The sequence below is a fragment of the Podarcis cretensis genome (assembly GCF_951804945.1).
Source record: "Podarcis cretensis genome assembly, chromosome: 15".
In the NCBI taxonomy this organism is placed as follows: Eukaryota; Metazoa; Chordata; class Lepidosauria; order Squamata; family Lacertidae; genus Podarcis; species Podarcis cretensis.
Window position 1 is genome coordinate 2,573,320 of NC_137185.1, and position 22,773 is coordinate 2,596,092.

The following is a 22,773-nucleotide window of genomic DNA, read 5'->3' on the forward strand; positions in this document are numbered from 1 at the left end:
CCTTATAAGGAACGGCTAAGGGAGCTGGGCATGTTTAGCCTGGAGAAGAGGAGGTTAAGGGGTGATATGATAGCCATGTTCAAATATATAAAAGGATGTCACATAGAGGAGGGAGAAAGGTTGTTTTCTGCTGCTCCAGAGAAGCGGACACGGAGCAATGGATCCAAACTACAAGAAAGAAGATTCCACCTAAACATTAGGAAGAACTTCCTGACAGTAAGAGCTGTTCGACAGTGGAATTTGCTGCCAAGGAGTGTGGTGGAGTCTCCTTCTTTGGAGGTCTTTAAGCAGAGGCTTGACAACCATATGTCAGGAGTGCTCTGATGGTGTTTCCTGCTTGGCAGGGGGTTGGACTCGATGGCCCTTGTGGTCTCTTCCAACTCTATGATTCTATGATTTCACGCGGAATATGCAATTCTTCTGCCATCAGACGGACAAACACAGATCCTGCATCAATAACTCACAAACTCTGTTGACATTTGCCACTGTTCTGCCCGTTGATGGTCTGCCAGACTGAGGGTCATCTTCGATGGTTTGCCGCACTTCACAGAAACGCTTAAACCACTTATACACTGTCTTTCAAGTTACAGTTTCATCTCTGTACACAATTGTGAGCATTTTGCGGGTTTCCGATGCCGATTCTATGTTCGAGTATTTCTCGCTGTCTGATTTCTGTGACCATTCACCAAAGTTTCCGGTCACACCTTGTAATAATAATAATAATAATAATAATAATAATAATAATAATAATAGTAGTAGTAGTAGTAGTAGTAATTTAAATGCCACCCAATAAAAAATAGTAAAAACACAATACAACATCAAACACTAAAATAATAAAGCATCGCTAGCACCAAATGCTTAAGCCACAAAAACCACACTTTGCAAATCCAGTTCGAACCCTGGTTTCGCAACCAGTACATAATAGCCTCAGCTGCGGAGACCTAAAGTTTGGGGAAGGCTGGTTTCTTTATTACAGTCAAGAACAATTCATCATGGTTCAGAAAAGCAGGGGCAATACGTAGTTAAGCTTTAGCTTTGCGTGTGGCTCGTGTTTTACATTTTGGGCTATTTCCGAAAGGAATGGCTACCATGTTTGAGGCTTCCTTGTTTGGAAAGAAGGTGACTAAGATCCGAGGTAGGATACAACCGAAGTTTACAGAGTCGAAGGGAGAGGCCCAGCAGGGTCACCCAATAAAACGCTGATGAGCAGGAGGTTTGGGACAGTCAGAAAGGACGACTTCGCCCAACACAGAAGTTTGCCTTGAACCAAAGGAGTGGGAGAGGGCTGCTACTTCTGCGCCCTGCTTCTGGGCTTCTCCTTGGGCCATCGCGGGGGGAATAGGATGATGGGCTAGATGGAACGGAAGTAGCCAGCATGATGCTCCCCAGATGTGGTTTGGCCAGCCACTTCTCTTCACACCCGGCTAGCATAGCTGTTGGCCAGCAATTATGAGATGGAAGCTTTTGGCCTCAACCAGGATGGCTCTCTTCAGGTTCTCTTCGCCCACGGATCAGCCAGAGCGGGGTTGCTTGTGGAAATTTGGTCCATGGACCCCTTGCTTCCGTGGAGCCTGCCAGCCAGAGGTTTGTCTTTGTGAAGCCAAAAGCAGCCCTCACTTGCAGACAGGAGCTCTATTAACTACTTGAAATGAGGTCAGACAGTTTTCCAGGGTGGAAACCTTGCCCTGAGCGCTGCCTGTTCTCTCCAAAGAGTTTTAAATACATTATCATAGTTTTGGAGAAACTGTGTGGGTGGTGTGGAGCGGGGGGGGGGGGGGCAAACAAGTTCGCCCAGTTCTTGAGTCGAGAACAAGCACATGGAGCTTCATGTATTGGGGGAAGGCACCATCGTGGGAGGGGATTGCTGCAGATTTGGGATATATACAAAATATTTTTAAAAATCACCTACCTCTTAGGCATCCCCAGTTGTACATTTGGGGGGTGCTGTCTGAATTCATAAACGAGGATGCTGTTAATATGAGATGGGAAGGAGCATCTTCCTCTGTTTTTAATTCCTGGAATGAGATGGGGCAGGTATGCAAAGGCCCAATGCGTGGGTTTTTGTCTTGTTTTGTTTCCAAGTGGAGTAAACGTCACACAAAAAAGGTGTTCCTTGGCTTCTGATTGTGTTTAAAAGTGGGTTGCAGTCAATTCTATTCCTACTCAGAGAAGGCCAATTTGCAGTTAATGGACAAGATTAGAGTCATGGAATTGTAGAGTTGGAAGAGAATCTTAAGGGACTCTCCTGTACAGCTGTCCCATACGGGAATCAAACCTGCAACCTTGGCGTTATTAGCACCATGCTGTATCCAAGTGAGCTATCCAGGCATCTGAAAGATTCCAATTCTGCATTGGCAGTGGAAATCAGGCTTTGATCTACCAGAAGCCTCAGGTGCCTTAAAGCACTAACTTCGGGCCTTCAAAGCACCCAATATCCCAATGTCATTGTGGCATCAGGTCATTGAGATGTTGGGCAGCCCTGCCCACGTTTCAGATTTGGCCTGCAATGCTAGGTCCTCATAAGAATATGGCCTGTGGAACCAAATGGCCTGTCCTTCCCACTGCCCCCATTGCTGTATAATATAATGATTATTTTTAAAACAACCAAACCTATACTAAATGGAAGTCCTCCCTGCCAAAGCAGCACTTAGAAAATTAAGGTTGTGCTGCTGCACATGGATTTGTCCTTGCCTAAAGGTGGACGCAAATGTTCCTTTGTTACTTAACAAAAATTGGATTTCTTTTCCCGTCTTGGGTTTTATGAAAATTGCTGCGCAAGCTGTAATTATACTATTTTTATGTTTATTTGAGGAGGGTGCATTCAAAGATCTCACCTGTTTGTGGAGTGATCCTCAGCTATTTCGGGAAAGGGAGGTATAAATATATATGAGGCCTTGATTATCTCGAGTCCTGTGATGAACCCCTTTAATTTCCCATGTGGGGAAAATGGGGCCTGTGGGGATATGGATCAGAAAGTGTGGGTGCCACGGTTTAAGAAGGCTGTGACCTATGGCCTCAGGGAATGAACTTAATGGTTTTCTAATGTTTCCCTCCCTATGCAACAAATCACTGCTTGCCCCCCACAAATAGGCTAGCCAGCTGGGGGTGTACAAGGCCTTCGTGGACAACTACAAAATTGCGCTGGAGACGGCAGAAAAATGCAGCCAGAGCAACAACCAATTTCAGAAAATCTCAGAGGTGAGGATTCAAAATATTGTCGTTTATTTGCTTGTCTTTTCTTCACATGGGTCAAAAGTGGCATAGATGGAGTTAATCCTGTGAGTGGGTCGGTATGTGTGTTTTACTGTATCCCCACAACAACCCTATGAGGTTTGTCAGGATGGATACACACACACACACACACACACACAAAACACCCACCCACCCACCCTAGTTTGCCTAATGAGATTTTTTATAGAGTAATATAGCCTCCCCTTCCTGCTCCAAAAAGAGACAAGTCTTTGCCCTGAGGAGTCTACAAAGTAGGGCAGCTTATAAATCCCTTTGCTATACAAAGGATTTGCTGATCTCTACCTTATTACTGTGCAGTAAACAGAATTGTGTATTTTGTTGCAATGCAAGCCTGCCTGCCTACTGTTTGAGCCCATTTCTACTTTCTCTTGCTGGGGTTGGTGGGAAAGGGGAAAGGAGGGCTCCAAAATTTCACCCCTGCTCCAGACATCTTTCTCCACTTTATACCATGTCTTTGCTGGCGTAATTTATTCTAATCCCAAGATCCCCCCAGGCATTGTGAAGAATTTGGATTTCCTTCCCAAGCAGAGACAAGGGTCTCTGTTGGTGTTTAGGGGGGCAAAATTGTGACATTATTGACAAATGGAACTTCCTTGAACAGTCACAGTCTCCACCCCCCCACTTCCAAGAGTTTGCTTGTGAAACTGGTATGGCTCAATTGGTGGAGCAGCTGAGGGTCGTGGGTTTGAGCCCCATGTGGGGCAGAAGATTCCTGCTTCTCAGGGGGTTGAACTACATGACCCTCGTGGTTCCTTCCAACTCTACAATTCTTTGATTTCTGTGATTTGTGGATGGCAGCGGCTGGACTGAAAAGGGGACTATTTCTTCTGATCTGATGCTCGTGATGTTGGGCAGCATGAGTGAGGAGGCCAGTCAAGAAATGTATTTTTCTAGGAACCTTTTTGTCCATATCTGGTCAGTTTAAAAGCTCCTCAAATGGTTCCATTTGTGTGTAGAAATTGCTGTGTGGAGTACATCTAAAACAGGTGTCTTTTGAGTTCAAATGAGGCAGGGGGTCTCTGGAAGTCAATGGAGTCAGTTCTTTGTTCTTTCTCTGCCCTCTATTAATGACCCCACCACCACCACTGAAATTACTTTCTTTTGGGCTCAATAAACTTCAGAAATTGTGCCCCTCTTTTAAATCAACCCTTTCTCTCCAAATCCTTTGGCTTATATCCAATCTTGGTCATATTCAGAGATATGAATGTATGTGACTTAACGTAACTCCCCTAATTCCAGTTCTTCTCTGCATAGGGTCTCTGCATAGAATTTAGTTGGATATAACTCAGGGGAGTAGAACGGTGTGCCTGTGTATGACCTCAGCTTGCTGGCCAGGATCCTCTCTGCACATCCTCAGAGGCACTCTTGTTCTCTTTTTTAAAAAAAGATTATATTTTTTGGCATACAAAGGGTGCAATCCTTGGAAATTTAGAAGAGGAAAAGAGACTGGATTTTAGAAACCTTGGGGGATGGGGGCTGTCTCTGGTACAAAACCTACTCACTGAAATTAATGGACATGGCTAACGTAGGCTCATTAATCCCAGTGGGTCTACTCTGCAACCCTGAGGATGTAACAGTCACAGGGGAACAAGTCCCATTGAACTCCATGGGATTTACTCCTGGGTAAGATGTTTGCAGAATGCCCTCTGGCCCGTTCCCTAAAGGTGGCCTCTAATGGTTCTTTCCCCCCTCTCGGCAGGAGCTGAAAGTCAAGGGCCCAAAGGATTCAAAAGAGAGCCACACCTCCGTTACCATGGAAGGTATCGATTTTATTGCATGCATATATTTTTGTAGGTGTGTGCGAGCGAGCGTTTAAATTATGTGGCATGCTCTTTTGTCTGACTCTCCCCCCAAAAAACCCCACTATCCCCTGAGCCCATCAAAGGATAGATAATATCCGATGCTCTGTGTGCATATTGGAGATACGGATCCCTTTGTGCTCTTATGGGGAGAGGCGGGAGGCGAGGGGGCTAAGAGGAGGGGTCTGCACCTTTTTACAATGCTGGCAGCGTCTTACAGCCCCTCACGCCCCCTTCCCTCCTCCTCCTCCTCCTCCTCCCTCCCCTACAACTACCGGCTGGCTTTGGAGCTCTTTTCACCAACAGCCAGCGGACCGCCACCGATGGAGCCGGGTGCTAGCCATGCGGCAAGGAGGGTGCCATGGAGATTCTGCTCATCATCCGCTTTTGCTGTAACTGCACCTACGGTGGGGGTCTCCTTTCCATCCATCTCCACCCCCTCCCCCATTTTTTTTAAAGAGCAGGTGGTGGGCAGGGCAGGGACGGTGTTGCTCGCTCGGGTCTGGGGTCCTCTCTCAGGGTGGCTTGTAAGAATTCTCTCTCGCTGCTCTCTTTGTCTCCACAAATGCCCCTCCGGCAAGCAAGCCTTTGTCCTCACCTATCCGGGTGCCGGGGAAGTGTGGAGGGGTCTTAGCGCGACTCAGAAACCTTCCCCCCCACTTTCCCAGATTTCTCTTTTTTCTGCTCCGCTTGGGAGTGCCAACTTGGTGATTTCTTTGTTCCTAAGCGATCCGAGGGCTGGGCTTCTCTGTCGCTAGGTGTCCCCCCCCCCCATTTAGTGGGAACCAAGGGACCAACACCCAAGGAAATATTGAGTCCCTATGGCAGGTTTTCCACTGCTACTCTGTCACTATTTGCCCCCAGTTTCTGCCTGGTCCCGTTAGGGCGCAACTTCAATTGACGTGGGTCTTTGTGACCTCTGAATGCAGAATTCTCCCTGGAACCTGTAACAAAAGGTGGCTGGGGGTGGAAACACACCTGTCCTATTTTTCTCCATCCGTCCCACCCACTGACTCCCCCAAACCACCTCACATTTGCTTCATCTTTGCCCCATTCACTAGCTGCCCGAGGGAAGTGGGGTATTGACCTCCTGCAATTGCCCCCTAAATGTTTGCTCCCCCTCCCTTCCAGGCCTTGTAACCATGGTGATGAGCAGGGGGGCTGTGTTGGCGACCACTATTTTCCATCATAGCCATCTTTATTGGGGTCTGGACCCCAATTTTGGGCATTTTCTAGGACTCTTTTCAACATGGGTTTTTACTTCTTGCTTTTCAGGGGTGTTATCCAAAGTGACTGATTTGGGGGTGTCAAATTGTCAATTTCCTTTTAACCACCACGGTGGGGGGTGGAGGAGGAACAGCGTTTTACCTGCCCCTTGTTACTAAAGGCGATTAAAATTCTGTCACTGCTCCTATACGCAAATCCCCATTGAAATGGGGATTTTTTTGCACCCGTTCCCTTTGGGGTGGGGAGCTTCCTCAAGAGATGCCCCTGTTGGGTTGGCATTGGCACGGGTGGTTGGGGGGATTGGGCACTCTGCTTTGTGAGGGGGAAAGGATGAATTTCCCTATTTGCGTCCGTTTCAGAACGAGACCCTGCCTGTTCCCTTCAGCTTGGGGAAGTGGCTTTGAGCGGGGAAAGGGGGAAATCCACGATGTGTGTCTGGGCTGGAACCAAACATTTCAGAGAGATGAATGCTCAGCCTCCACCTGCCTTAATTCTTGACTCGGGCGGCAGGTTTTGCTGCACCGCTAGAGGGCAGCAAATTGTCAGTTTTATAGCTTAATGGCAGGACTGGGTTTGGGGTGTGTGTGTGTGTGTGTGTGTGTGTGTGTGTGTTTTAATTGCTATGAGTTCCGCATGTGCCATTTTGTCCCGGACACCAAAATTCTGTGGGCCATCCTCAAGGAGGCGTCCCAGAGAGACACGAGTTTTGGGGTTCAGCAGGGAAAGCTCTCTTTAAGCTGTGTCCTTGGCACTTGTCTTTTTTTTTTTTTTTTAAAAGGATGATGTAATGTGGAATTCAAGAAGGTGAAATGAAACAATAGTTTTCCAAGCACTTAGCCACTGTGTGAGCGTGCAAAACCACTTGATCCGTGTCATTCTTCCAAAATGTTTTTTTTAAAACCACACTTCCGTAACCCAAGTAGAAGTCTGAGGAAACTCCCTGTGCCTGTATTTATTTCAGAATCTGACGTTAGTTTCAAATGCTTGGGCACACCCACCCAGATAGTATTAAGGATCATAATTTCCCCTCTTCTTGCTCACACTTGCCGTGAGAAGGGGTGTGTGACACAGAGCAAAAGATGATGCCTCAGGAGCTCTGCAAAAATGCAGAATATATATTTTTTTGTGGGAGATGGCTGGTGTGATCTGTGTACAACCTTTGTTTATGAGGTTCTGCCTGTTTTTCTTTCTTTTCATCTCTGTTTTGATGCTATTTATTTTATTTCTTAATTAAATTTGTATACAGCCTTTCATTGAAGATCTTGGGGCGGTTCACAGCACCAACCCCCACTTCCCTTCCTTTTGTTATATAATGGGAAATCTCATTATTCCACCCATTTCCCATTGGGAAAAGGAAAAGATAGAAACTTTGGGGCCACCCTCTGTTAGGCTCTGTTGACTGGGCTGGGTTCCAGAGAATGCCAATAGTTTTTTTGGGTGGTTAGTCCATAGATATGGGCCTAGAGCAGAGCTGGGAAACATCTGTGGGGCTCCAGCTCCCATCATCTCTGTTCAGGGCTGATGGAAGTTGGAGGCCCACCACATTTGGAGGGCCACAAGTCCCCTAACCCTGTGCCCCATCTCTGTGGCACTGACATTCATTCCTCTTTTGCCTCTGTTTAAACCAGGGGTGTGGTTGGGCGGCCATGTTTGCTCTGGGTCTGCCCCCTTCCCTAGCTGGGTTTTGTCCAGCTAAGTGTTACTCAGAGTATACGCGTCAAAATGAATGGGGCTTTGCTAGTCATGTCCATTCATTTCAGTGGGCCTCCTCTGAAGGCAATGGACATTGGCTACAGACCCACGTCCCAACGTGGTAGGGCGGCCATGTTTGTTCAGAGCCTGCCCTCTTCACATATGAAGCGGAAGGGACCTAATTTGCACAGGAAATGGGAGCATGAATCTCTCTCTCACACACAAAGACACACCTTGACGTGTGTGACGGGGCATGGCAAGGTTAGGCCAGAGATGGTTATGGGTGTGGAGTTCAGCTCCTTTTATTTGTGCACGTGAAGAGGCAAAATGGCTGCCAGCGCCATGTTTGCTTTTGGCCTATCAGACCTAACTTGGTCTCCTCCACATGTTTTGGGCTCCAGATCCCATCAGCCCACACCCAGCACAACCAATGGTCAGGGATGATGGGAGTTGTAGTTCAACAAATATCCAGTGGGAATAATAATAATAATAATAATAATAATAATAATAATAATAATTTGTTACTTATATCCCACCCATCTGGCCGGGCCTCCGCAACACAATAGAACATCAAACATTAAAAACTTCCCTAAACAGGGCTGCCTTCAGATGTCTTCTAAAAGTCAGATAGTTGTTTATTTCCTTGACATCTGGGAGGGCATTCTGCACGGCAGGTGCCACTACCAAGAAGGCCCTTCTGTTTGTAGACAGGTGGCATGTGCTTTATGTGGTTTTGTAGCAATCCCAAACCAGTCTGCCCACAGAGGTGAGAAGTGAAACAGGAATAACAAAACATTGAAGCCACAGTCAGCGTTGTTGTTGTTGTTGTTGTTGTTGTTGTTGTTACTTTACCACCCTATACCTTTAGATCTCAGGCAGTTCACAGCATAAATATCTGAAAATACATAAATAAAAACAAAGACAACCCAATAACACCCCCCCCCCAAAACACATTTAAAAATCAGCCCAAGGCCTGGTTGAAGAGGAATGCTTTTGCCTGGTGCCTAAAGGTGTATAATGAAGGTGCCAGGTGAGCCTCCCTGGGGAGAGCATTCTGCAAATGGGGAGCCGCCACAGAAAAGGCCCCGTTCTCGTGTTGCCACCCTCTGGACCTCTTGTGTTCGAGGCAAACAAAGAAGGGCTATTTCCAATGTCTCATAACAGAATAGACCAGGTTTTTTGTTTATTTAATAAATTTGAACCCCGCCTTTCTCTGAGGGGAATCCTCCACACAGCTGAGTTCAACAAGTTCTTCACTGAGATAGAAGAGGAGGAGGAAGAAGTTGACAGGCAGGGCCACTCAGTGGGCTGGTTGAGTGTAAAAGGCAGGGCAATTGGGGGCTGGCTGAGGGCAGAGTGGAGTTGGTGGGGCAGTGCCCTACATGTGGCTTTTTCTGACGCACATTGTGGATACACTGGCTATTTTGTGTGGCACTCACCGGCTTACCTGTCTCTCTCTTCCTTGCTTATAGCGCTGCTGTACAAACCTATAAATCGAGTGACCCGGAGTACTCTTGTATTACATGTAAGTATAGCTTTTGTTTTTCACCTGTTGCCGTCACACGCCAGTGCTCCAAAATTCAGCCGGTCTCACGTATGCGTATGTAAGAGAGCAATTTCTACAAAACCAAGGAATCAATTTGCCTCTTTGCTATGATCAAAACCTGCCCATATTTAATCCTTGCAGAATTTTTTTTTAAAATAAAAACAACTACCATCTCAAGGTGTAGCCCCAGAATAGACCCTATTCAAATGGAACCCGCAGCAAAATGTTGCAGTATAGAGCAACGTTTTGCCAGCTCCGGGTGCCAGCTGTGCCCTTTAACCGAATATGCCATTCCATCCCTCCCTCCCCATTTTCTACCCCCCCATGCCAACAGATATTTGGTGTTCTGAGGCTACAGAACATGCTTAGTCCACCTTAGCCTGTTTTTTCTGGGGTTTTTTCCAGATGAAATCGGAGCAAAATTAAGTGCGGACACTGATAATGTACATAACTGACCATGGCAGTTTGTAAAACAGTTATTAATAAAACTGTGGCACTGGACAGACAATTAACACTTGTCATAGTAGAGTCACAGAATTGTAGAGTTGGAAGGGACCGTGTGATTTTTTAAAAAACCCAGCAACACCTTTGTCCTGATCCTCTCCACAAGTGATAGTATTAAACCTCTTGAGAAATGGTAATTCAGTGGTTTTACACTGCAAAGTTCAAAAACGGCCACTTTAAGTCATTAAAAGGGTGTCCTCTCTTAAGTCACCTTTCGTCTTTTGTTTTAAACCAGGGGTCAGCAAACTTTTTCAGCAGGGGGCCGGTCCACTGTCCCTCAGACCTTGTGGGGGGCCGGACTATATTTTTTGGGGGAGGTAAATGAACGAATTCCTATGTCCCACAAATAACCCAGAGATGCATTATAAATAAAAGCACACATTCTATTCATGTAAAAACACGCTGATTCCTGGACCATCCGTGGGCCGGGTTAAGAAGGTGATTGGGCCGGATCCAGCCCCCGGGCCTTAGTTTGCCTACCCATGTTTTAAACAAACAAACAAACATGTCCTGGGAGGCCAACATGTCTTCCCCACTGGCTTTTGAATCTTGCCATTTTAAGATGTGTTCCTCAGCGGCAGCAAAGCCAGCTCAAAGACTCTTGTAGGACCATAAAGTCTAACATGGCTCACTTTCTGGAAAGTCCCATAATGCATTAAAAAAACACAAAGATAATTAAGAAATAACACACCTGTAAAATCTCAAGTCCATTCCTCTCCTGCTGCACTAGGATCTGCTGAAGCACACTCCTTCTGACCACCCCGACTACCCGCTGCTCCAAGATGCCCTCCGTATCTCTCAGAACTTCCTCTCCAGTATCAATGAGGACATCGACCCCCGCAGGACGGCAGTCACCACCCCCAAAGGAGAGGTAAGCAGGAGGGGATGAAGTGGGGTGTGTGTGTGAGAGAGAGAGAGGAGCCAGAGAGGCTGGCCTAGCAGTGAGAGTGGGTGCCTGGAGGGGGCATATTTTGAGAACTTGGAAAGAGCCATAGGAGCGTATTAGCTCAGTATTGCTCAGTATTTCTCTCACCAGAGGCAGCGATGCCCACCAACCACGATAGCATTAGAAGAGGATTACTGTCACAGTTTCAGCAATTCGTCAAGGAGCTGTCGAGCAAGCCCAGGTCGACCACAGGGCAGGCAGGCACCGTAGGCACGGAATGCAATTAGCTTTTGCATAACAGAAACGCAGCAGAGCTCCTCTGGCTGGTCTCAGTGCAGATGGAGACATTTTGAAACTGACCATTGTCCCCGCCCTTCCCCTCTAGCCTCTCACTAGAGGATACCTCCCAGGCAAAATAATAATAATAATAATAATAGAATAGAATCATAGAATCATAGAGTTGGAAGAGACCACAAGGGCCATCGAGTCCAACCCCCTGCCAAGCAGGAAACACCATCAGAGCACTCCTGACATATTATTATTATTATTATTATTATTATTATTATTATTATTATATTAATTTATTTATACCCTGCCCATCTTGCTGAGTTTCCCCAGCCACTCTGGGCAGCTCCCAATCGAGTGTTAACAACAACACAGCATTAAATATTAAAAACTTTCCTAAACAGGGCTGCCTTCAGATGTCTTTTAAAAAATAAAATAGCTGCTTATTTCCTTGACATCTGATGGGAGGGCATTCCATAGATGTGGGTAGGTGCCACTACTAAGAAGGCCCTCTGTCTGGTTCCTGTAACCTCACTTCTCACAATGAGGGAACCGCCAGAAGACCCTCGGCGCTGGATCTCAGTGTCCAGGCTGAACGATGGGGGTGGAGATGCTACTTCAGGTATACTGGGCCTTTGAGACCATTTAGGGCTTTAAAGATCAGCACCAACACTTTGAATTGTGCTCGGAAACGTACTGGGAGCCAATGCAGATCTCTCAGAACCGGTGTTATGTGGTCCTGGTAGCCACTCCCAGTCACCAGTCTAGCTGCCGCATTCTGGATTAATTGCAGTTTCCGGGTCACCTTCAAAGGTAGCCCCACGTAGAGCGCAATGCAGTAGTCCAAGCAGGAGATAACCAGAGCATGCACCACTCTGGTGAGACAGTCCGCGGGCAGGTAGGGTCTCAGCCTGCGTACCAGGTGGAGCTGGGAGACAGCTGCCCTGGACACAGAATTGACCTGCGCCTCCATGGACAGCTGTGAGTCCAGAATGACTCCCAGGCTGCGCACCTGGTCCTTCAGGGGCACAGTTGCCCCATTCAGTACCCGGGAGTCCTCCACACCCGCCCACCCCCTGTCCCCAAAAACAGTATTTCTGTCTTGTCAGGATTCAACCTCAATCTGTTAGCCACCATCCATCCTCCAACCGCCTCCAGGCACTCACACAGGACCTTCACCACCTTCACTGGTTCTGATTTAAAAGAGAGGTAGAGCTGAGACGAAGGCTGCATCAAGGGATGAGCTCCTCCTCTGGGCCTGTCTGGCCCATTGCTCAGCAACGTGCAGCAGGACTCTCGAGTGGGGTGTCAGAGGCGGAGGAGAACTGGGGAGCAAGCTCAAGCTCTGACTCCTCTCTGTCTGAGTTGGCGCTCACACTGTGACTCTCAGCCTCTACCCCTGTCCTGGAAGGCACTCCTTATCCCACCCCCACCCCCTTTGATTGCTCAAACCACCACCCCGCTTCCTGCACCTCCCAGCTCATCCCTTCTGCAGACTGTTCTTCAGTGTTCCACCAGCAGGATCCAGGATCTAAGTCAGGGGTCCTCAAACTACGGGCCACGGGCCAGATCTGGACCGCCAGGGTCCTGAACCTGGTCCATCTGGCAATTGCAGAACCCGCTGTACACAAAAAGGGAAGCGGGAAAAATTAGCAACAATTCCATCCCCAGCGTTCCAAAAGGTTCCTTGGCTTACCCGCGCCAGTCGAGGAGGTCTTGGAGGGGAGATGCGCAACACCGCTGGGCTGCTGGGGGAAGCAGGACAGGGCTAGCCAAAGATATGGGTAGGGAGAATTTGCTGGGTGTTGCAAGGATCCTGACGCCACTGACGCTACCCCTTCCCCTATAGGAGAAAAGCTACATCCGCTTCTCCCTCCCTGCTCCCCCAGTCTACCTACATTAGTTCCCTCGCAGTTGTTCCTCCTCCATATCCAAGACCTTGGAGGGGGGCAGGTTGGTCGCTGGAGAAGGCGCTCCTTTTAATATGTGTTGGTGTAGCTGCTTGCTTGATCGCCTCTCCCTCCCCGATGGTCCCTCACCACAAGTGGCATGGATTTGAGGAGGAAAGTGGGGGGCGGACGGACCAGGGTGTCGAGATAATAAGGCATTTTGAACAGGGCTGCAAGTAATTGGGAGGTGGGCAAAACTCAGTGTTACTCTGCATAGACCCATTAAAATTAATAGACCCAAGTGACTCGTGTTCATTGTTTTCAGTAGATCTACTCTGAGTGATCTGGCAAATTGGCATTGGCTACAACCCATAATCTAACATTTTAAATAATGTATTGTTTTTCCTGTTTTTTGTGCACTACAAATAAAATATGTGCAGTGTGCATATTTGTTCATATTTGTTTCAGACTATAGTCCGGCCCCCAACAGTGTCTGAGGGACAGTGAGCTGGCCCCCTGTTTAAAAAGTTTGAGGAGCCCTGATCTAAGTCATCGTCTTTTGCCCTCCTTGGGCAGGCAGCTGCCACCACTCTTCCTCATCCAGCCAGTCCCTAACCATTACACTAATTCACGAGGATAATGCTATTGACAGCCATGAAGGCTGTATGCTGCTTCCACTTTTGGAGGCAGTATACTGGGGAGTTGCTCTTGCGGTCAGGCTCTGCTTGTGGGCTTCCTTTGGGGGCATCTGGTTGGCCACTGTGAGAAGGGGATGCTGGGAACTTGACGGGACACTGGCTGCTGATGTTCTTACATTCCCTCCTCCTTCTTCCTCCTCCTCACACACGTGCTTTCCTCTTCTGCTGTCGCACCTGCAGACGCGGCAACTGGTCAAGGACGGCTTCTTGGTGGAGTTGGCCGAGGGCTCCCGCAAGCTGCGCCACGTCTTCCTCTTCACAGACGTCCTTCTCTGTGCCAAGCTGAAGAAAACGGGCGTGGGGTGAGGCCCAGGGGAGGTCTAGATGAGTAGGGAAGAACAGGGCACCGGGACGGAATCCTGACCTTCCTTTGCACTTTGTCCATAGCAGAATGATTGATTATTTAATTTCTTTACCGCTTAATATACTTAAAATATCCCTAAGTGGTATAACTTGGAGTTACTTGCAGGGACTGAATCTGGGAGCTTTTGCATGCAGACAGTGTGCTCTGCCTCTGAGCAAATGTTTGTTCTTTAAAAATGAAGTTAATACCCCAGTCCACATGGTTCTAAATAAAAGGGTGCTTCAGATGGGAGTGTAGCAAGTGGCCTGATACTGTTTGTCAATCTAACTTACCATTCTCTATACTGACTGGCAGCGGCACTCCAGGGTTTCAGGCAGGAAATATTTCCCAGGCATGCTTGGAGATTCCAGGGACTGAATCTGGGACTGTCTGCCTGGAGTTGCTGCCAGTGAGCTTCATCTGTTCCCCTAGAAATAAAGTCAAGGTTCCAGTCCTCATGATTCTGAACTGAGAGCTGGTTTTAAAAGGAACATAGGAAGCTGCCTTATACGGTGGCATCTAGTATTGTCTGCACTGACTGGTAGCAGGGTTCCAAACAGGGCACAGTCGCAGCCTTACCTGGAGATGCTGCTAGGTGTTGAACCTTCTGCATTCAGTGCAGATGCTTTGCAGCACTGAGCTACGGTCCACTTGGCCTGTATAGTTCCATACTGCCTACACTGGCCGGCAACAGCTCTGCAGGGTCTGGGGCAGGAGTCTTTTCCTCGGCCTGCAGTCCAAATGGGGATGGGGCCGTGTGGATCACTGGGGTTGCCCAGAATGAGCTCTTTGTTTCCTTCCCAGGAAACACCAGCAATATGACTGCAAGTGGTACATGCCCTTGGCCGAGCTGGTGTTCCCGTCACTGGAGGAGTCGGACTCCTGCCCACACGTCCATGCCATGCCTGACCACGACCTGGAGGACATGAAGATAAAGATCTCCTCTATGAAGAGCGAGGTGCAGAAGGAGGTATGCCCTGGGGCAGGCTAAAAACACCCTTGCCAGATCATATGGAAAGGTCCATCTACCTCTGCCCCAGTATTCTGTTTCCAGTGCAGGCTGGCAAGATGCCTTTTGGAAACTCCACCAGCCGGCTTTGAAAACAGAATCGCTTTCCGGTCATTGGATTCCTGTACTTAGTAACTTCCCAAATTTATATCCGAGACAGCAGTATAGCTAAGGAGGGAGGCCACAGGGTACAGGACCCCGGATCTTTTTCTAAGTGCCCCAAAGAGTGTTTGTGTGAGAGACTGAGTTGTGGGGAGATCTGAGTGACTGGGTGGGATATTAATTGGGGAGAAGAAGTTTGGTTTTCTCTGTCTAGAGATGATTTAGGGACTGAGGAACAGGGACAGTTGAATGGATCTGGAGCAGGATCTCTTGGGGAAATTAATTTGAGGGGGGTAAATGATTTGAAGAATTTGCTCTAAGGTGATTCGGGTGGAAAATTAGTTGATTTTGTTCTGTTCTGAGAGTTAAAGCCTAAAATTGCATCTATTCAGTTATTTATTTAATAGCAATTATAATCTACTTAATATTTTAAAAATCTCTAGGTGGTGTGTAGTCTAACAAAACCCCAAACAATGTACAGTATCATTAAAGCAAGAACATAAACACAATCTAAAACTACTATTATTAGGAATGATTATCCACCATTCACCCAAAGGTCCAAGGGCAGGTTACCACAATTAAGACACAATATTAAGACACATTATTAAAAGTCGTTTATAAATGTGAATAAAAGAAACCCAGAAGGTTCTAACACATGAAACGAGGTCCAATTTTATGAGTCAGGGGGAAAGCTTGGGAATAAACATAGGTGTTAGCGTAATGTTTTAGCATGTGCATATTTTATGCAGATTTGTCTCATCCCTGAATCTTTTATGTGACCCACCGATGCCCCTGGGTCCCAAATGGAAGAGAATTGTGTGTCAAACATTGTTCCTTCTCCTCTTTCCCAGAAGGCGAACAAGGGTCAGAGCCGAGCGATGGAACGGCTAAAGAAGAAGATGTTTGACAACGAGTTCTGGCTCCTGCTCAACTCCCCATCCATCCCCTTCCGGATCCACAACCGCAATGGGAAAGTACGGACAGACGAGTCGTGCCTGGGTAGGGGTGGGGCTGTGGGCAGGAAGAGAGAGGCAGACGTCTCCTCTGATTGGCAGCTGCTTTCTGGGGTCCTGGGCAGAGAAGGGTCTTTACAGTTGCCAATCTTTTAATTGGACCTTCTGCATGCAAAGCAGGCACTCCACCTCTGAGCGACAGCCCTTTTCCTAAATCAGCAGAGCAAGACCCCAGTCCTCATGGTTCTGATTTAAATAAGTATGTGGGAAGCTGCTTTATACTGAGTGAGGCCACATTGGTCCATCTCGCTCAGTATTGTCTGCACTGACTGGCAGCAGCTCTCTGGGGTTCCAGCTCTGCCTGGAAATGCCACTGGGGATTGGACCTGGGACCTTCTGCAAGCAAAGCAGGTGCTCTGTCACTGAGCCTCCCTAAAGGACATAGGAAAATGCCTTAAGTTAGGACAGAGGTTATATTTTCTGAGAATCCTCAAAAAAACAACAACCAATCTCTCAAAGGACCTGTTGATGGCATTTTACCATTGTACTGTTGAGAGTGTATTAACTTACGGTCTGTGTGTGTGGTTTGGGAGCTGCACGGTCAGGGAAAAAACGATGCTGTCCAGGGTTTCAAGACTGCAGAGAGAATAATTGGTTGCACTCTTCCCACCTTGGATTAAATCTATGCTTCCAGGTGCCATAAGAAAGCGGCAGAGATAGCGCAGGATAGTGCGCACCCTGGAAATGATCTCTTTCAGCTTCTGCCTTCTGGAAGAAGGTCCAGGGTTATAAAGACTAGGACTAGCCGCCTGAGAAACAGTTAATATCCAAATGCGATTTTGGTTTTAAACGCAGTGTAACGTAGTCTCTATGGGAGTATATTGTATTCAATTATGGGGTATCAGAGTTTTTAGGGGGCTAAACAGGCTGGGATAGCAGGCTTGTTGGTTTTGAATGTTTGATGTAGATTTTTTCAATTTCGTTGTTCTGTATGGGACAATGACAATAAAGATTATCGTATCGTATCGTATCGTATCGTATTGTATCGTATCGTCAGGCTATCTGTCCACATAGTCCAACACTTTCTTCCCTTTACTGGCAACTGCTCTCCAACAGAGAAGAGTCTTCCCCATGATCTGCTATCCCCAGCCCCTGCCTCCTCTTTGTGTGGGCCATGTTCTCTCTCTCTCTCTCTCTCTCTCTCTCTCTCTCTCTCTCTCTGCTCTTTGGGAGGCAGGGAGCTCGTATGTTTGCCACCCAAGCTGAGCACCATCCTGCTTTTCTTCCAGAGCTACCTGTTCCTGCTTTCCTCTGACTACGAGCGAGCAGAGTGGAGGGAGGCCATCCAAAAGCTGCAGAAGAAAGGCAAGAGATTCTTGTTGTGGTAACATCTCCCCCCTCAATTTGGGACAACCTGGCAGTGCCCAGGCTGACCACTAGCATTGCCTGAATGCCCAGTTCAAGAAGGGAGTGGGTGGCTTCGGGGCCTGAGGCCCCAGACCCTTCCTTCCATGGCTGGCTTCCCAAAAAACCCTACCGTTTTCTTTGGCCTCTGGCTAATCTGGTGACTGCAGGGTCATCTGAATGGGGCTTCCAGGGACCTGTTTCTACAGCAAGAGTCCCTCTAGACTGGTGGAGGTTTGAGGGAGGGAAAATAAGGTAAATTTATTTGCATAGTCCTAAGCCATCACCAGGGACGCAGGTGGCGCTGTGGGTAAAAGCCTCAGCGCCTAGGGCTTGCCGATCGAAAGGTCGGCGGTTCGAATCCCTGCGGCGGGGTGCGCTCCCGCTGCTCGGTCCCAGCGCCTGCCAACCTAGCAGTTCGAAAGCACCTCCGGGTGCAAGTAGATAAATAGGGACCGCTTACCAGCGGGAAGGTAAACGGCGTTTCCGTGTGCGGCTCTGGCTCGCCAGAGCAGCGATGTCACGCTGGCCACGTGACCCGGAAGTGTCTCCGGACAGCGCTGGCCCCTGGCCTCTTAAGTGAGATGGGCGCACAACCCCAGAGTCTGTCAAGACTGGCCCGTACGGGCAGGGGTACCTGTACCTTTACCTTTACCTTTTAAGCCATCACCACAATACTAAAACATCCATGTAAAATAAAGTCCAAAGGGGTCATTTCATGTATTCTACAGCAGAAAGCTGGTTTCAGCTTTTAAACATATGCTGAAAACTAAGAATGCATCTTTCCACAATAGTTAATTGATGTCTGATTTTAATTCTTGGAACGGTTTTTATTGTATGCTTTTATCTATTATTGTAAACTGCTTTGATATTTTTCAATGAAATAGCGGTATATAAATATTTTTATAAATATTTGATGGGGTAATAGTGCATTAGCCCTGGATTTATGCTAGGCTGTCCATATGTCATTCTACTTTATTCATTTATTCTGCAATGCTTCCCCAATGTGACCACGTTATTGCCTTCCAGAGAAGCCCTCTTGCACTTCATAGTGCCACAAAAGTAAGACCTGAAATAAGCTGCTCGTGGTATGAAATGTGAACAAGATATCAGCAGGAAGCTGCAGCACACACAGCCATTCAAACTGAAGCAGAACGTTTGCCCCAAAATATTTATTTATTGCATTTATATTCTGCCTTTTTCTCCGAGGAGCTCAAGGTGACAGACATGGTTCCCCGCCTCTATTTATTCTCACAACAACCCTGTGAGGTAGATTAGGTTGACAAAGGCAGTGAGCATCATGGCCAAGTGGGGATTTGAACCCTGGTCACTCCCAGGTCCTAGTCCGTCACGCTAACCACTACACCTTGCAGGCAGGTTTGCAGGGAGCTGACCGGATGACATCACGAGGACCAATCATCACTAATGGGCAATAAAAAGGATGCCCAGAGGGGCCTTGGTGGGTCTCCCCAATGTTAACTCTCTGCTGCCCCCTGGTGACCATCTCCTGCAGAAGCAACCAGAGATCCTTTGTAATGCAATGTGTTTGGTCTCATACTGGACTGTAACCCCCAAGTTCTTCTCTGTGCTAAACCGACCTCTTTTATTCCTGCACGATAGATCTCCAGACCTTTGTGCTAAGCTCTGTGGAGCTGCAGGTCCTGACAGGGTCATGCTTCAAGCTACGCACTGTCCACAACATTCCCGTCACCAGCAATAAGGATGGTGAGTGATGCCTTTGCTCTCATTCTCCTAGGAAATCTCTCTCCACCCCCGACTGCCCCCACTAGCACTTGGATGCCTTCTGCTTCATTGTGAGATGAAATGGGCCAGCATTTCTGAGAAGCCCAAGGGCTGTGGCGCCCCCTCTACCCCTACCACTCCCCCACCCAACAAGTTGAAGCTCGTGGAAAGGGTAAATCACTGAGGTTTGGTGTCTCATGCAGAGGTGCACCAGTGTTCCGACGTTCCTGTGGGACCCCTCTAATTTATTTCGCAGGTTGCCTGATCCTATATTAGATTAGATTGGTCTTGACCAGAGCCAGGGCCTTTTCGGCTGTGGCCCCGGCCTGGTGGAACACTGTCTTTTATAAGACCAGTGGTAACAGTTGGCCCTGGAGAATATTAACCACTCTCAATTTTACTGTGAACTGCCATCTGTCCAGATTTTAATTTGCCCTGGCTAATTTTAAGATGTATTGTAATTAATTGATTGCCTGTTTTTATGTTCTTATGTTCTTTGTATACTGTGTTAGTTTTATGATGTTAGCTGCCCTGAGCCCAGCTCCAGCCGGGAAGGGCGGGGTACAAATAAAATATAATAATAATAATAATAATAATAATAATAATAATAATAATAATCCTGTGAATGGAGTGACAAGGATGGCTGGGGGGGGGGGCAAGCAGTGGTGGCTGGTCCATTAGGGCAAGCGGAGCACTGCCTCACCAGTCTCTGTCTGCCGTAGAATTAGTTGGCTGCACCTTCCGTTGCTCTGGTGCCACCTACTGTCAGGCTCCCTGCCTTCCACCCTACCAGTCCCAGTGGGCACCAGCTGCCATAAAGCAGTGCTGTACACTTTTGCCTACAGCCAAGTGCAGAAATGCCCCAATTGCCCTCTCCTCCCCTTTGTTTCCCCCTTGGCAAGATTCTGCCACCACCAGAAGTAGAAGAACCACACAGCTCATGCCAGTTTGGGTACCAGTCCAGGGCCTGCCCAAGCAACAAAGGTTGCCGACATGGTGCCCAGTCATGTCCTACAGGCCTCAGGTTACGGGCCGGGTTTACATCTCTGTCCCACCGCTAGATGCCGCCATGTATATAAGGCTGTGTCTCTTATCCCGGCAGTGTGTTTCTGAGATTCCTGACATCATGGCTAAACTGTTGCCTTCCTGTGTTCTCTGAGTTCTTCTGTCTTTGTTTTTTATTCTTATTATTTAGCAGAGGCATAGTGGCATTTTTAAAAAAAGTTTGTTTTATTCATTTTTATAGAATAAACAAAACATGTAATGTTCAATTAACCTTCATCCAAAGTGTGAAAAAAAATCACATTAACCATTTTGGGGGGCGCTTTCTATCCCAATGAGATTGCCACTGTGTGGTGGGTTATTTTCAGTGGCATTTACAAGCAACAAAAATTTACCTTTTAAAGGAAAAAGGTTATGAAAATATGGTAAACTGTCTAGAAATTCTTTTGTTACTGCTGAGAATTAACATTAGGAGTTTTGTGGAGTGTTTTTTCTGACCCCATTAAGAAACCCAAGAAAATCATCTTTGGTTAAGAGAAATCAAGTTTGTGCCAACCTATTGACACCCCACACGCTTTTGTGACCTTTTTCTGACCGTTTCTTTAGGGGAAAATGAGGGAGTGTTTTACTCCCCCAGCCCACTAACATTGGCTGAGTTAGTATACATACCTCAATGGCAAAATTCAATGCATTTGGAGGTCATCTTATGCCTCGGGTGGTTTTGTGTTTCCAAAAGGGGAAAGCAATAAATGGTAAAGGGCTGAAATTTGGGGAAGTTGTACAGGTGACAATTTGTGACAATGCCCTGCATGGCCTGCTCTGCAGCAGTATGTGTGAAAAGTGTGCTAAGGCTGGAGGCTTTGGTCCTCACAGATAAGATGAAGGTTAAAAGAATCACAACAGGTGCCCAGATTAAACGTTGCAGCCCTACCAAAGCTGCTTTTAGCAGCGTGGATCTTACTTGGTGTGAACTAAGACAACCCTTCTGAATCTTCTTCCATTAGTTAGTCATTTCCTGGGCCCTTTAATTAATTGCTTCAACTTAGCAGCCCAAGCAGTTCCACTCAAAGCTTGTTCAAATAATAATGATTGCAACCGGAAAAACAAACAAACAAATCTAATAGCTTTCTCTTTGGGTGGTTCTTTGTTTCTCCGCAGATGACGAATCTCCTGGGATGTACGGCTTCTTACATGTTATCGTCCACTCTGCCACGGGCTTCAAACAATCCGCTAGTGAGTGCTGCCTCTGGGGGTTTTTGGTGGGGGGGGGGAGTCTGCATTTTTGGTTTCTCCCCTGCCCCGTTCTGTGATTTGAGCCAGCAGTGGCCTGGCATAGGAAGGGGCCAGAGATTGCAACTTCTTCTTCTTGCTGCCTGGCCTTTTCTGCAGGGTCCACTGAGCCACCACCTGTCAAGGAGCCGTGGGCTTCCCTCCCCATCTTGTTTTGCTCTTCAGCCCCCTCCCTTATTGACCTGATTTTTATTTTTTGGCTTTCTGTTTGAGATATTCCCAGGCTCCGTTTCACCCTCAGATGAAGCGGCAAAGTGCAGTCTAACAAATCAGCAAACACCATCTCTCAGGCTGCTCTTGGCTTCTAGTGCAAACCTGGGGGTGGTGTTTGTTTGCGAAATAGATATTCTGCATCTGAAGAAGCTGGAAAAGTGGTGCTTCAGAGCCGGCCAATTGCCCACTTCAAGAAATATTTGTCTGTTTTTAATCGTGCACGTCTTGCTCCATCAGTCCATTAACTTACTACAGTTGCATATGAGAAAACGTGATAATTCTGGAACGAAAAGGCTGTGCAAGACGTCTCTTGCTTTTAGACAAAAGCACGGCTGGGTTTGTCACAACAGCATCTTCGTCTGTAGAGCATGAGACAGTAAATCTCAGGGTGGTGGGTCTGATCCACATGTGGGGCAAAAGATTCCTGCCTTTCAGAGGGTTGGACTAGATGACCCTTGTTGGTTCTTTCCATCTCTACAATTATTTGATTCATCTAGGTCTAACAACAAGTCCGCCCTCCGTAGAACTGTGTTAGATTACAACGCTGTAGAATTATTATTACTGCATTTATTTATTTGTTTTAATTAACCTGCTGGCTGATCGAGCAATCAAAAGCTTTTGATCCATCAGTTAATCTAGCTGATTGGTTTTCAATGGTGCCCTTCCCAGTTCGAAGTATCCAGTCTTCCCCCCTTGAGGTGCAGGGTGGCAGGAAGATTGCCTCACATGTCTCTTCTCCCTATTCCCAGACCTCTACTGCACGCTGGAAGTCGACTCTTTTGGCTATTTTGTCAGCAAAGCCAAGACACGGGTGTTCCGGGACACGACCGAGCCCCAGTGGAATGAGGTGAGCAAGTCTAGTCTTCACAGTTCTGAATTAAGAACACAAGAAGCTGCTCTATCCACTGGCCCATCAAGTTCAGTGTTGTCCAAACT

General features: G+C 47.4%; 1 protein-coding gene across 4 annotated transcripts in view; it reads left to right on the forward strand.

Annotated features, from left to right (window-relative positions):
• Positions 1-22,773, forward strand: part of ABR (ABR activator of RhoGEF and GTPase) — a 121,290-nt gene that overhangs the window by 62,412 nt on the left and 36,105 nt on the right. For 3 of the 4 annotated variants that reach the window (XM_079955461.1, XM_079955462.1, XM_079955463.1), the window contains 11 exons: positions 3,091-3,198; positions 4,952-5,012; positions 9,443-9,495; positions 10,751-10,891; positions 13,959-14,080; positions 14,926-15,091; positions 16,084-16,206; positions 17,475-17,550; positions 19,210-19,314; positions 21,493-21,567; positions 22,587-22,684. In XM_079955461.1, coding sequence (XP_079811587.1) covers positions 3,091-3,198; positions 4,952-5,012; positions 9,443-9,495; positions 10,751-10,891; positions 13,959-14,080; positions 14,926-15,091; positions 16,084-16,206; positions 17,475-17,550; positions 19,210-19,314; positions 21,493-21,567; positions 22,587-22,684 — 1,128 coding nt within the window. Of the gene's footprint in view, positions 1-3,090; positions 3,199-4,951; positions 5,013-5,397; positions 5,459-9,442; positions 9,496-10,750; positions 10,892-13,958; positions 14,081-14,925; positions 15,092-16,083; positions 16,207-17,474; positions 17,551-19,209; positions 19,315-21,492; positions 21,568-22,586; positions 22,685-22,773 lie in introns of those variants that run through there. The other variant, XM_079955464.1, reaches the window with a different exon arrangement.